The sequence below is a fragment of the Taeniopygia guttata genome, chromosome 2 (genome assembly GCF_048771995.1).
Source record: "Taeniopygia guttata chromosome 2, bTaeGut7.mat, whole genome shotgun sequence".
NCBI classification, from domain to species: domain Eukaryota; kingdom Metazoa; phylum Chordata; class Aves; order Passeriformes; family Estrildidae; genus Taeniopygia; species Taeniopygia guttata.
In genome coordinates, this window is record NC_133026.1 from 146,198,981 (window position 1) to 146,213,555 (window position 14,575).

Below are 14,575 nucleotides of genomic sequence, written 5' to 3' on the forward strand. Positions count from 1 at the left end.
CAATGGATGGCAAATATAAATACATTTTTTTTCCATACTACAGTTGATTTTTTTTAATATTCGTGCCAGAAACAATTTCTAAGAAAAGTATATGACAGTTGTTCTCACTTTGGAGTCTTCTCGTTGCTCTTGGTTTCACCCTGAAAAAATCTTCAGGAACATTATTTAAAATCCTGAATCAAGATGCCATCTTTGATTATTTGCTGAGAAAGACAAGAGCACCATCTTCTTTCTATGTTGAATATGTCACTTTTCCTACCTTTCATTATTGCCTAATTTGCATAGATACATGAAGGCACAAACTGCAATCACAGCCTTTTTGTGACAAGTCTTTTGCAAGCACAATGAAAATGTCTCTCTCTGCAAAAGTTCCTGCAACTTCTTTTATAGTAAACGGGCAGAAATAGGTGTGATTCAACTCATCTTAAAATAGATATGTTAAATTACTCCCTCAAATTACCTGTTTCTCTTCTCTGGCTAAAAAGGGAGACTGGTTGATTAGCTGAGGTAGAGACACCCACAGCACAGATTTCAGCACTTAGATAAGATTATTTTTACCCTTAGCCACAGATTTCCAAAGGTTCTTCCATCTCGCAGCCATAGCTCAGGTTACAGATTATTTATTGCCTGCCCTTCAAATACAGCCTAACATACCATTACAGGACAACTGTTCTCTGCTGGTATAGAAAGCTTGGTGAAATAAGATTTGCTAGAAAGTTAATTTATAAATTATGCAAGACACCCTCCCCAGGGAAGAACCATTATTACCTCTAGCTGGTAGGAGCATATATAGATATGTTGTAATGACTGAATATTGACTTCTTACTTAACAATTGTTATTTAAACTGTCATCCAACTGTCATCTATAGATGTCAGGATAATTAAAACCTAATTTTTAAGATGTTCTGCATCCCATAGCCACTAGGCAATCCTGACCACCTGTATTCTGAAGGAACCATCACTCCCTGCAATGTCTGTAATCTGTGATGATTTCCCAAGCAGAACACTGGGACATAATTCACCATCCATATGTGGTTTTTTTTTTTTTTTTTTAATAAAGTCTTAAAAATACTTGTAGTCCTCATACAAAAATACAGTTGCTCCTTCCTGAAACAGTAACAATTTAATTGCTACTAGACTCCAAAGTCTTTCATTTCAGATTATGCTGGCACTTTATATTTATCACCTTGGTTATGTAGCAGAATTACCTGCTAAATATGAAAGTAAGACATGAAGAGGCATTGATAAATGAGAATGTAATCATGCTAAATTATTTCGTTGCTGGAGAACCCCTCTAACAACTGGCTCCAGACATGCTGCATGCTCCTTCATATAATCCCTCACTCTCCTCTGCATTTTAGATCCATAGAAGGTCATCCCTTAATTGGTGATTCACAGCCTTCAACAAAGATGCCTGTCCCTTTCTTGTAGGAGTTTAAAATATGTAAAAAGCAGCTTTTAGAAAAACAGAAAGATGACAGCAGAAAAGAGCTGATGACACCAAGCTGAACAGGAATGTTGGTCTGATGGAGGGTAGGAAGGCTCCAGCCAGGGATCTGTTCAGGCTGAATCCATCAATTGTGTGAAGTAGTGAGGTGGGAGTTCCTCTTTTCTCCCAGGTAACAGATGATAGCACAAAAGGAATGGCTTCCAGTTGAGCCAGGGGATGTTCAGATTGGATATTAGAAGAAATTTCTTCACAGGGAGGGTTGTCAAACCCTCCTCCCTGGAGGAGGCTGCCCAGTGAAGTGGTTGAGCCATCATCCCTGGAGGTATTTAAAGGATGTCTGGATGTGGCTCTGGGGGACATGATTTAGTGGTGGACTTGGGTCATCTCAGGGGTCTTCTCCAAACTAAATTGTTCTGTGAAAACACTCAGTTGTGCTATTTATGTATTTATTCTCTAACATTAATCCAGCACAGGACCATCTTCTGCAGAATTTTCTAGTGTTTTCTAGACCTCTGTTCAGTGTGTCATAGTCCCTCTGATATTTCCTTCCTCATGGAAATCTAAGCTTATTAGAGCTGCCAGTTACATATGATACTGCTCCGAATTCACACTGATTTCAAGTGATGCAGAACAAACTTTCAGTTTTAGCTGTCATATCTCTAGAAAGACAATATACCTGCTCTTCAATCTAAGCACTAAATCTGCTGCACCAACATTCCAGGCACTTGAAGCTCAAAGGAATTTACAGCTCTATGAACCGTGAGGACAAACCCTGGTTTTGGCTCTGATGACAGACTTAAGGATCTTTGTTAATAAAACAGAGTTGTCTCCTGCATAGAATTCTGGGTACATTTTGTGGGGTTTTCTCCTCCTGTGACATAGATAAAACTTGTATATGTTGTTTTGTAACAGTTGATTGTCAAGATTTTCATAAGTTGTTCCAAGTTGTCAATTTTTGTCACCTTTTTGGCACTCAGTGAACAGGAAATATCAGACCTTTTTGCAGACCTTAAGCTGTGATTTGTTATTTAGTTTGTCATTTTGACATCCCCGTTTCAAGTACCTTTCTATTGAAACTTTAGTATTCCAGACTGAACAAAAAATAAATAAAAACCAAAATTGTACTGACAAGTTATGACTTTTAAAAATTTAAGCTCTGAAATCAACAAACCAGGGTTGAAAATGCTACATTTGTCCTCATTTACTGAGTTGCAGAAGTTTGAAAACTCAGTTGCTGAAGGTTGAAAATACATATTCTTTGGCAGAGGAACACTGATGCAGACCCTCCAGGGCTAAAATAAGCCTACTTGTAAAGTGCAAAGACAACATTTTTCAGGCATGAACTCATTCAATGTATAATCATTTTCATATTTATATGTTTGAAGATACTCATTTTAATTTTGAAATATTATGTTTAGCATATTTATATTTAGAATAAATGGAGATGTTATATTTCTAAAGGAGACACCATAATTTTAAAATTGCTTGATCAAAAAGTTCAGGATGTTTTCTCCCTCACTGTGACTTTTGATTAAAGCTGCACATTTCTGAGAGGAATCCTTTATCTTAACCTTGCCTTTTGACATTTTGAATTAGCTTAATGGAAAGAATTATATAAAGCTACCTCTCTACCCATGCATAGATTCAGTGATGATAAAAAGCAAAATGTCCTATTAATTTCCTTGTATGAAGGATCCTAACATAAATACAGTCTCTTATCACTGATTTGTTCTATAAACCAAGGTTCATTTATCAGACATGCTGAAATTTGAGATGATGGAATAACTGACCTGCTTAGGATCAGCAGAAAATTTTCTTTCTTAAATACTTAATGTTTTTTCAAAAACAAACAGAATCTATTTTTTGTGGTAGTGTTTATTTTTGTTTCTAAACTCATTGCTAGTTCCTTAAGAGCCTTGTTTAGTGAGAGAATTTATAACTGAAAAGAATTCTGTTCTTCAGAAACTTGTGTGAGTAAATACTAATTCACTGTTTATATACCTCTATAACACCCACTCCATATATTTATTCCAAATATTAATTCAGGTGGCAAAAATCTCTGAGTAAAGTATGGGACATTACAATAACACATAATTTTTCAAACATGCAGAAAAGAAGAAACTGATGTCTGGGTGCAATTTGCCCACTGAACTGGTGTGACTTGCCAATGTTTAGAGCAGTGCTGGATTTTAAAGGAATCTCAAGATTGAAATTTACATAATAGTAAAGGTAGGAAGAATCACTGGAAGAGAAGAGAGGTTCCTGAAGGCCAGCTTGCACTGGAGTGGTAGGTCTGAAAGGGCTAAATGGCCAATTTAGGTGAAGTTCACTCTTGGCCCCAAGCACCAGAAATACTGTGTTGGCTCTCCACATATGAACAGCTGGAGTCTGTCCCAGCCAGACCTTCCCTGAGGGGGGAATTGATGATTTCCAGCTTAGCTGAAGGTCTAGAATGGAAATTCTTGTAACCACAAATACTTTTCAGCTTCCATCCTTTGAGGCATTTATAAAAGGCCGTGACTGGAAGATGACTGAGACGTGCACACAGAAATATCATGTCAGTCAGAAAGATCTTCTGCTTGCTCCTTTTCATTATTTTTTCTCTGTTTCTGTCTCCTTTTCTCTTGAAATATCATGCAATTACTTCTCTTTAGATTGTGGATTAACAAGCCTTAAAATGTCTGATCATAGAATCATAGCATAATTTGGGTTGGAAGGAGCCTTAAAGATCATCTCAATCCAGCTCCCCTGCCATGGTCAAAGAAAGCTTCCATTAGATCACGGCCCCATCCAATCTGCTCTTGAATGCTTCCAGGGATAGGCTCAACTCTTATGGCCTCACAGCTGAAGACAACTCATCCCCAAAACACCTTCTTTCATAGTGAAGTGCCCTCTGGATATAGCTTGTATTTATCAGGTATGCTTTATTTTATATAGAAAATACCTATTTATTTTCAGATTCCTTTCAATAAGCTTTGAAAATAAACCCATTTTCGCTAAAGCATAATTTTCTACCCCTTTTCTTCATACTTCATAAACAGTAACCTTATCTTCACTTAATGGAGGAAGAAATTACCTTTCAAAAAGTTATTGAAACTAATGACTGCAATTTCATACTGCTCCACAAGTCATGGTGCTGTTTCTCCTTGCTCTAATGAGCAACTAACTGCAACTGTTTGTTTTGACTGCATTAAGAAGCCATTTACAAGAAAAGGTTTCTCTTTAATAATCAAAGCAGAATTCCTTCACTGGGAATTGCTCTGAGATAGTCAAACATTAACGAAGAGATTAAGATCACTGCTTGTTTATTAAAAACAGGCACAAACAGTTAATTATGGAGCATATCAGAAATGCAAATAACCCTTCAAATGATGTCTTAGGTGAAAGGTAGCCACAGACTTAATTTAATTAAATAATTTAATTTATAGGGAAAGGAATTCAGTGTGGATTATCATGAACTTGGATAGTTCAGACAGAGGTTACCACAATGTTCTTTGTTTTAGGGGACATGGGTTAGTGGTGGAGTTTAATGTGTTAGGGTAATGGTGGCACACAAGAGATCTTTTCTAACCTGAATGATTCTATGATTCCACGATTTTCTGATGCTCCTGCATTATTTTTTCTTTGCATACCACAGTTGAAATTATGATTCTTCTTGTCACCTAAAGTCAGGCATTCCATTTTATGAAAAAGCATAAAATTGTGGGTACATAATTTTACATCACCAATAAAAAGAATCAATGTGTAATGGCAGTCACAGCTGCTTTTTCTTGACTTGTCTGGAAGAAATATTGTATCTTATCTCCACGCCTTTTATGAGAAAAAATGAAGAAAGAACCTCATTCCTTGGCTGTCCTTGGCTTTCTGCACTTTCAAACAATAACCCAATTTAATTGACTAAAATTAGATGGAAGACTTCTACAGTCTAATAAAGATTGGCATAGCCAGTGACAATTTTTCTTAAATACTTTGTATTACTTGTAATTATATTTTCAGGTCAAGTTTTCAAAAATATTTGGAGTACTGAGAATTGGTAATGTGGTATTTCCGGGTAGAAAAAAAAGGAGATCAGGACACAAATCAATGTCCTCAGTAATTTCTTTAGTTATATGCCATGTAAAATAATTTTTTTTTCTTAATGTTCACCCAGGAAAACAATTTTCTTGGCCTGTAAGGTAAACAAGTAGGCAAGCTGGTAGCAAATGACTATTGTTGGTTGCAGTACATGGTAGTGAGGCATAGTGGGTTGAAAAACTTACAAAAAAAGCCAATTGCAGCTTTCACTATTAAAGAATAATTTTGTTTCAAAATGGTAATGCATTCAAGTGGTGTGTAGACTACTGCAAAACACTGCAGAAGAGATGGAAATTTATATTCTTTCTGAGATTGGGTTTATCAGGCAACTTCAATGTTGTAATTCACCCTCCAAGTCTCTGTTGGCAATAATGCTACCAAGATTTATCCCATGCATACCATGTTCTTTAACTTGCCTGCTTCTGCACTGCTCTGGTATCCATTTTCCCCTCTTTCATACAGTGCAGAACATCAAAATAAAACAGCTAACACTAACTGTTTCTGAGCATTGCTCATTCTCCCAGTGTTTGGAGGAATGAGCTAAACAAGATGGTTTAAATACATGTTTTTAAGATAAGCTCCTGCAGGTTTTCAGCTTGTACCTGTAGCCTGGAAATCCATGAGACTGTATGTTCACTACTTCTATGAATCCTTGCCCCAAAATTTATACAGTAGCTTAAAATCTTATGGTAAACACTTAGAGGGTCATAAGACAATTCAGCCAATGAGCTAATTATACAAATTATAACTGTGAGATGGCATCTTCACCTTCCCTGCTCCTCTAGCTGCTCGTGCTTGGGTCCCACAGGCTCAGCCCACTGTCTGCTGCAGGCAGACACCATCACCAATCCACTCAGAAAGGCATTTCCAGAGTTTAAATTCAGGCTATGTCTGCATTAACTCAGCCCTGTAGGAGGGGTGCTGAGGGGAATGGAGTTTGTGCTGTTATGAGCTGTACATGAATGAGCAGAACATAATTTCCTCACAAGCCCAAAGCAGTCTTCAGTCATGGTATCTATTAAAAGACAGGAAGCTGAATTTTGTGGAGGTATAAAATATGTATGACAGCAGCTTGTGCACAACAAGCCTTGTTCCCTCTCTCCTTTTCATTGCTCAAAAATGAGAAGCACAATCTGGAACATAAATCCTATGAGGAGCAGATGAGGGGGCTGGAGTGGTTTGGTCTAGAAAAGACTCAGGGGAGACCTTATTGTTGTCTACAACAGCCTGAAAGGAAGTGGGGGTCAGTCTCTTCTGCCAGACAACTTGTGATAGGACAGAGGGAAATTACCTCAACCTGAGTCAGGGAAGTTTCAGGTTGAATATAAGGAAAAAAAATTCTTCCCTGAAAGAGTGGGTTAGCATTGGAACAAGCTCCCTGGGGAAGTGGTGGAGTCACCATCCCTGGAATAGTTCAGAAAACAAGCAGAAGTGTCACTCCACTGTATGGCTTAGTGGGCAAGGTGGTATTCAGCCCAAAGGTTGGACTTGATCTTGGAGGTCTTTTCCAGATTTTATGATTTCATGATTCTGTGAAAAGTCCCCAGCCACCAGTCTTGTCTTGTCTTTAGGGAAACACACCTTGCTAAAAATGCTTAGGAGTTTGAATGAAATGTGTTTGTTTTTGTGACTATATTTATGTTCACAGCATATTCCTGTTCATGCACCCTGACTCAACAGAAGCTGCTGGTCAGTACTGAGGACATGAGTGACCACACCACAGGGGCTCCTGGGCTGCAGCACAGCTCTCCTGGGATTTGACTGACCAAACTGACAGCTCACTCTTCCTAAATTTTACACATGATATGGATAAACTGTGGACCATGTGGTAGGTCATCAAGGCTTCCTGCACAACCTGTCAGTCCTGTGCCATGGAATTCTTTCTGCTCACATTTGGTTGGTCACTACCAAGGGACTGCCTAGCACAGACTTCAGCTTTCCCTCTGCTGAATTATTGCAAACTACAGGGGTTTTTGCCTCTGTTGCTGAAGACATCTAGTGGGAAGCAAACATTGCTAATGCTGTCAGTTCCCAAGGTTTTATTGTAAATCCTGTACATTTAATAAAAATAAAAAGCCATGTGCATCGGAAGATAAATGCTGCCTCCTATTTATTTTGTATACTTACATATTTTATATATTTTATTACTGCATAAATTCACAGATCTTACTTTATGAATTTACATAATCATTTCCAAAATATATTCTCAGTTTTCACAGATCCTATGAACCCGATAAGGGAAAGATTAAAAATACTTCATTTAAACTGAACTCATGAATTCCACTTATTTTATAGTCATTCTTGCCAGTGAGGTAGGAGTTTATTCACTATTTTATATCACCCTTATTTTGTTGTAATGCTATTTTAATAGGAGTGTCTTCTTGAAACATGCACAGTGATTTAATTAGCCCTATCCCAGCTAGGCACATACTGAGAGAGATCAGTGGCATGAAAAAAACCCTCATTATGGCCTGTGTACCTTTAAGTTCAGTCCCATTAAATAATGCTCTCTTGCAGATCTATGAAATCAATTAGGAAGCACTTGCAAAGATAGCCAAGGAGAAACTGTTTAAAGCCCTAATGGCTTAAATATCCCTTGTCTTGATGTTAGCCCTATAAAGCTATTAGAGCCCAGTCTGGATTGCATTAGCACCATGAAATTCAACTGCTAATCCTGTAACTGCACTGCCATCCTCGCCCCACCCCTGCCCATGTGTCTACGTGAATTGTTTCTAGAAGTGGTGAAAGAATCTTCAGTATTTTCTCGATGCTGAAGATGTATCAGGGAGAAGAAAATACTATTTTGTAAAAAAAAAAGTAAATATAAAACATAGTTTATTCTGAACAGGAGTAGTTTGGATTTTTTGTTGTTTGTTATTGAGTGGTTTTTTGCCCCAAGAAAGTAAAATTCTAGCTGTCTTCACAGGAGGTTATTTCATTAGTATAAGACTACTCATGCCAGAAACTGCTGTAACTTGAGGACATTTCTAGAAATCGAAGGAAGTACAGGGGATTCTGGATATGCCAAGGGAAAACTACAGCGGAATATGTTGTAAAATAATACTGTTTCTTTCTTGAGGATTTTTCACAACAAGATGTTTTTCCAAACCTAGACTAAATTATTTATATATTCATTGATTTTCTTTATTTCTTTATTCAGCTTTTGAGTTTGGGAGGGTTTTTTTTATGATTGTCTCAGATTTTGGTATAATTATTTGTGTTTTATAAAACTTGTCTAATAATTTTGCATTTTAATTGAACCAGACTTCCCAAATGAAGAATACTTTTTAAATTTATTTAAATACTTAAATACTTATTTAAATACTTATTAAAATACTTATTTAAATACTTAAATACTTATTTTATTTATTTAAAAAAAGAGAACTTTAAAGACATAAAGTAATATTAAACCGGAAAATTTTAAGCAAGGAACCACATAGAAGAGACATGCTTTCAGATCAGATTGAGAATTTCCTCTGCTTTTCTGACAGACACAAGCCCAATACTGGACACAAACCATTACCCAAAAAGAGGTGAGCAACTACTGATCATTAGGGAAAACCAGGTTTTGATCCCAGTCCAGGCTCACCTGGTCCCCACACAGTCTCCTCCATCCTACCCCACCTGCAGTGATGCCACATTCCTCTGGGACCTGCTTACCTGTCTGTCCTGCAATCGTAGCAAACAGCCTGTGGGGAATCCTGGATGGGATCTTCAGTCCAGCTCTTATCTGGTAATACCTGGAGAGAAAGGTTGAAAAATTACACATTGCTAGAGAATTGACCTTTTGATCCATCTTGAAATTCTGTGAGAGCACATCCTGGGCATCTGCGCCCAAAAGTGCTCAAGAGAACAGGCATGTTCAGGAATTTTTCTTCTGCCTTTTAGCTTTAATTAAAGTGGGTTTAATCTGGCCCAGGCAGAGTGGACACAATGCCTTGATGTGTGAATAATGAAGAAAGGTTGTGAAAAGCACTTGGCCTCGTGTAGGAAAAGAAGACTTAGAGAAACATCTATGGAAAAATGCCCTGATATCAGACAAGGAGTGACAAAAAATTTAATATTAAACAAAAAAAAAAACCCACAAAAAAAACCCCACAAAAACCCACAAACAACAAAAATCATTGGTGGAAAGACAACAAAAGTGATAATCTCACATCTAGGAACATTACTGCATATATTATGCATAATAGCTATAACTGCTGTTCCATGGTGAGTCTATCTTATCAAGAAAATATTAGCCTTAATCATTTGCTCAGAGAAGATGTGGAGTCTCCCACACTGAGATATTCCAGAACTGTCTGGACACAATCCTGTGCCATGTGCTCTGTCAGGTTGGATCAGATGGCCCACTGTGCTCCCTGCCATTCTGTGATTCTGTTAATCACATCTAAAGCAGCTGTATTCTGGTTGTTTTCTATCCCATAGGGCATCCCTGTGTTAGGTGCAGGAAGACAGAAAAAGAAAACATCAGCAATTTCAGTGGTTTATGTTATACACAGAATCATAGAATATTCTGCATTGGAAGAGACCCATAAGGATCATCAAGGCCAACTTCTGGCCCTGCGAAGGACACCCCAAAAATCCCTCCATGTGTCTGAGAGAATTGTCCAAATGCTTCTTGAACTCTGGCAGGTTTGGTGCTGGGACCACTTCCCTGGGGAGCCTGTTCCAGTCCCCAAGACATGAGCTCAGTCTAAACAGAGGAAAAACCTCATCCTAGTCTTCCTTCATCACCACTTCCATGGATGAGGAATATGAGGCAGTGGGCAGTACAGTACCCAATCCAAGATTCTTCCACCTCTTTGCAGACCTCCCACCAACTTGCTCTAACACCATGCTGGCATTACAAAAGTCTCCCTTTCTCTGGATTTTCCCTCCTTTGATCTCTTTATTTATAAAGTCCTTTAACCCACTAATATTTACAAATAGTTTTGGCCTGATTTTTGTCCCAGCCTCTAAATGCAAGTCTTTTCCAACTGGAACCATTCCGTAACTTTATGAAAACACCAAGTTATCTGTGAACTCCTGTATGAACATCTCAGGCTACACTTATCGATAAAATCTTTCCAAAGTGTATAATAGTGACAGAACTAGTTCTGTCTTTCTGGGGTTAAAAGCTGAAGAAAGGAGTTTGACGGGGAGAAAACAAAACAAAACAAAGCAAAAAAAAAAAAAGCACCAGTCCAGAGGCAAATGTTCCATGTCCTTCACACCTGAAAGCCCATGTTATCTACCTGCTTCAGCTGGCAGCTTCTTCCCAGCTGGGATCTAATTCCAGCACAACCTTTGACATTTCTAGGTATCTGTTTAAGTCAAGAGTTTCAGCATGAAAACTCTCCGTTTACATGTCAGTTTTCAGAAAAGAAAATAAAAGCAGTTCATATTCCAAATATACACAGTATCCAGTTAACATAGCAGCAATCAAATCTAAGCTACCTGATCTTTCTCTCTGTTATGCTGTTCTTGCACTATGCAGAAGTTTGTAATTGATGGTATTGATCCTGATATTTTTCTAAAGTACAAGACTTATGCCTTAAGACCCTTTGAATCTTCATAAGTTTTATGCAATACAATTTTTTTACTGACAAAAATACTCTGTGTGGACTACTCATAAAGCCTAATAACTTCCAAATATCAGTAACAGGAAATTAAAGTGATATTACACATTAGTGTAACAGGACACTCCTCCATATACTGATACTTAAGATTTACCATGTGCCCATTCCACTAGTTCAGCTCCAAAGAATAATGTTCTATAACTGTCTGGCCATTTCTTTTTAGATTTCTGCTGCTCAGAATTGTGGTGGGTTATCCTTGGCTAACAGCCAAACTCCCAACCACATGAGCTCTCCCTCCCCCTCATCAACAGAGCAGCAGGAGAAAACTGGCTGAAAAATAGGATGGGATAAAGACAGGGAGATGGCTTACCAATTATTGCCACTAGCAAAATTGCTTCAACTTCTGGAAATTAATTTAATTCATTCACAATTGGGTAGTAAGAAACAAACTCAGACATTAAAACAAAACCTCTCTTCAGCCCGCTCCCTTCTCCCAGAATTGGCTTCAGTCTTTTAGACTCCTCTCCTCCCAAGCAGCTCAGGGGGATGGGGATGGGAGTTAGTGTCAGTCCACAAAAGCACCTCTCAGCTGCTCCCTCCTCTTCACACATTCCCTGCTCCAGTGCAGCTGGTTCCACAGGAGGCATTGATATTCCTCCAGGGAATATCCAACTGGGTACCTCCTGCCACACTTTGGTAATGTCAGCCTTCCCTCATTGTGTGTCTCATGTTCAGAAACATCCCACACAGTCCTAAATATTTCCAGTGGGAAACTGATTTCCAGTGGCTTTCCTGGCTTTTCTGATTAAGCCACCTAAAGCTGGGGAGATTATACAGAGGTGCCTAGGGTGACATTTTCATATAATGGAATCATAGAATCATGGAATGCTTTTGGAAGAGCCCTTAAAGCCCATCTGATTCATGCCATGATGTGGGCAGGGACACCTTCCTCTAGACCAGGTTCCTCAGAGCTCCATGCAACCTGTCCCTGAACACTTCCAGCATCCAAAACCTTTCTGGGCAATGATGGCCATGCAGTCAAAACTCTCAGCAGAACCAGAGACATCCTGGAGGATGCTGGGCAGACATTTATTTCCTCATTGCCCAGTCAATTCTGCCTTGGATATCAAAACCACATGAAGATAACTCAGTACTGGTGACTTCATAACAAGGCTAGTTCCATCATTCGTTATGTCCTTTGCCAAATGGACTAGGTGAAAGGACATAAAAAAATAGGTCTTCATCTTATTTAAACCTTTCCTTGTTCATCCCCTAAATTTGGTAAATTCATTTGGATGGCAGAGATATTGTAGGGGTCACAAGTAGTTATCTTCCTGTGTACCCACCAAACTGAACTGGTCAAAGTAAAAAATGCATAGCAAAGTCAGAGAAAACTAAGGGACTCTCAGACTAAGGTCAAACTCTGAGACTGAAGGTCCAGATATAGAAAGAATCCAGAGACTTGCAAGTTCTGCACTATTAAGGATTGCAGCCAAAAGTGTAATTCATATTCTTTAGGTTACCAAGCATGTTTTAGTTCTTAATAAAAAGTTATTAATAAATTATTTATCGTAGATTGTTTGGCACCTAATGCCAAAAATTCTCGCCTTCATAACACAATGGCATAAAGGAGTTCTGGTAGAATAATGGAATTAGATACATTCTTACTAAAGAAAGACTTTGGAGAATGGTCTTCTAGTCAAAAGACAAAAGAGGCTTCTAAATGTGCTTTTGTTGGTTCAGTTGTGCATATGAGTACATTGCAAATACTTGTACCTCAAGGTGCTCAGTTGAGTTAATGGCAGAGGACAGAGATGTAGAGGACCTCAGGGATACTCATGGTAAAGAACACAAATGACAGTGAAAATGTCAAAGGCTCAAGCTGGTAGGTTGAATTAAAATTACAGAGAAATATTAGTGCTCACAATTTTTCAGTTTATTCTTTTAAAAAAATAATACTTTTTCTGAAAATATTTTCAGTGAGAGTTTCAGGCGAAATGTTAACAGCTCCAGAACAGGTAAATAACATAGATAAATATCACAAGCAGTATATAAACAAAGAACAGCTTCACCTTGGGTGGTCAGAAAAACCCAAGGACATCCTTATTTGATTTTCACAAGAATGCTTATTGTCCAATTAAAATAAGCAACCTCCATACAAGAAACGCAATAAAACCCAGTCCTGTTCTCTTGTTGCTGGTTGTTGAGTTGGGTATTTTTCCTGTTTTTAAGCTACATATCAATATTTAAATCATTAGACAGTCAAACATTATCCATTCCTCCTCAGAGTTTTCTCTAAGCCTTTATAAGCAGGGAGGAATTGACAAATAGTGACTTTATAACCAAGCAAAACCAAAAATATGAAGGTTCTTGCTCTCCCACTGTGAAGCTGGATGTTACTCATAATAGCTTGTGCATTGTGAGGAGGGGTTTCCTGATCAAAACACAAGAAATCAAATACATTATAAAATGCACTGCAAGATGCAGAGTCCCACACAATTTCTTCAGCAGCAAACACAGATATATTCCCCACTTCCCCATCCCACTGTCCCACACCTCTTTGTTGTACCAGTCTGAGTGACACTGAGACTAACATAAAATGAAGCCATGCTATTTTGAGCATAAATAAACATTTTTTTCAGTGCCTTCACGAAACCTCACACTGTTGGGTGACTGAGTACTGTCCTCAGTCCCTGCTAAGGGACAGGACAAGGAGGAATAGCTTCAAACTTGAACAGGACATATTTCAGTCAGCTATTAGGAGGAAAGTCTTTACTCAGGGGATGGTGAGGCCCTGGCACAGGTTGCCCAGAGAAGCTGTGGATGTCCCATCCCTTGAAATGTTCAAGGCCAGGTTGGATGTGGCCCTGAGCAACCTGTTCTAGTGGAAGGTATTTATGCCCTGGCAAGGGGTTGGAATGAGATGATCTTGAAGGTCCCTTCCAAACCAAACCCTTCTATGATTCTAACACGATGGCAGAAGGAAAATAGTTTTTTGGGATACTAACACCAGTAATCTATTCCAGTGAGGCACTCTGAGCTATAAACGACATAAATCATGCTGAGAAGCAACAAATACATCTGACCATACAGTGTGCCTTGTTTCCGTCTAAACAAAGTGAACCATCCCCAGCTGGCTCTAAATACTCTTATCAGGGAGTAGCCTCATAGTCTGGTCATGCTTACCAGACTCTTCCAATCCCCTCAAAGTAAAGAGGGATCAGTTTTGTCTCCTGAGCTCTCCTAGAGTCTGCATAATCTGTACTCAACTGCGAGGAACATCTTGTGTGCAGACCCTGCAGCAGCAGAGCCTTGAGAGTGGGACGCTGCCTGGGAAGGGGCAATTGCAGGGACGCGGCTCCTCCCTCTTTGTATAAGTAGCTCTATCTAAATTTCAGGCTTGGGGAGAAATCCTACAGACAAATTCATCTCTTCCCAGCTGAGTGACCCTCTCCAAAATCATGTGAAGCATGAACATAAAAGCTACAAA

At 38.6% G+C, this 14,575-nt stretch overlaps 1 protein-coding gene across 4 annotated transcripts in view; it reads right to left on the bottom strand.

Moving 5' to 3' along the window:
- Positions 1-14,575, bottom strand: part of FAM135B (family with sequence similarity 135 member B) — a 200,638-nt gene that overhangs the window by 100,893 nt on the left and 85,170 nt on the right. For all 4 annotated transcript variants that reach the window (XR_012054296.1, XM_030266744.4, XM_002188541.6 and 1 more), the window contains exon 3: positions 9,185-9,264. Coding sequence is in view for 3 of the 4 variants with exons in the window: in XM_030266744.4 (XP_030122604.4) it covers positions 9,185-9,264 (80 nt within the window). In the remaining variant the exon portion in view is untranslated. The remainder of the gene's footprint in view (positions 1-9,184; positions 9,265-14,575) is intronic.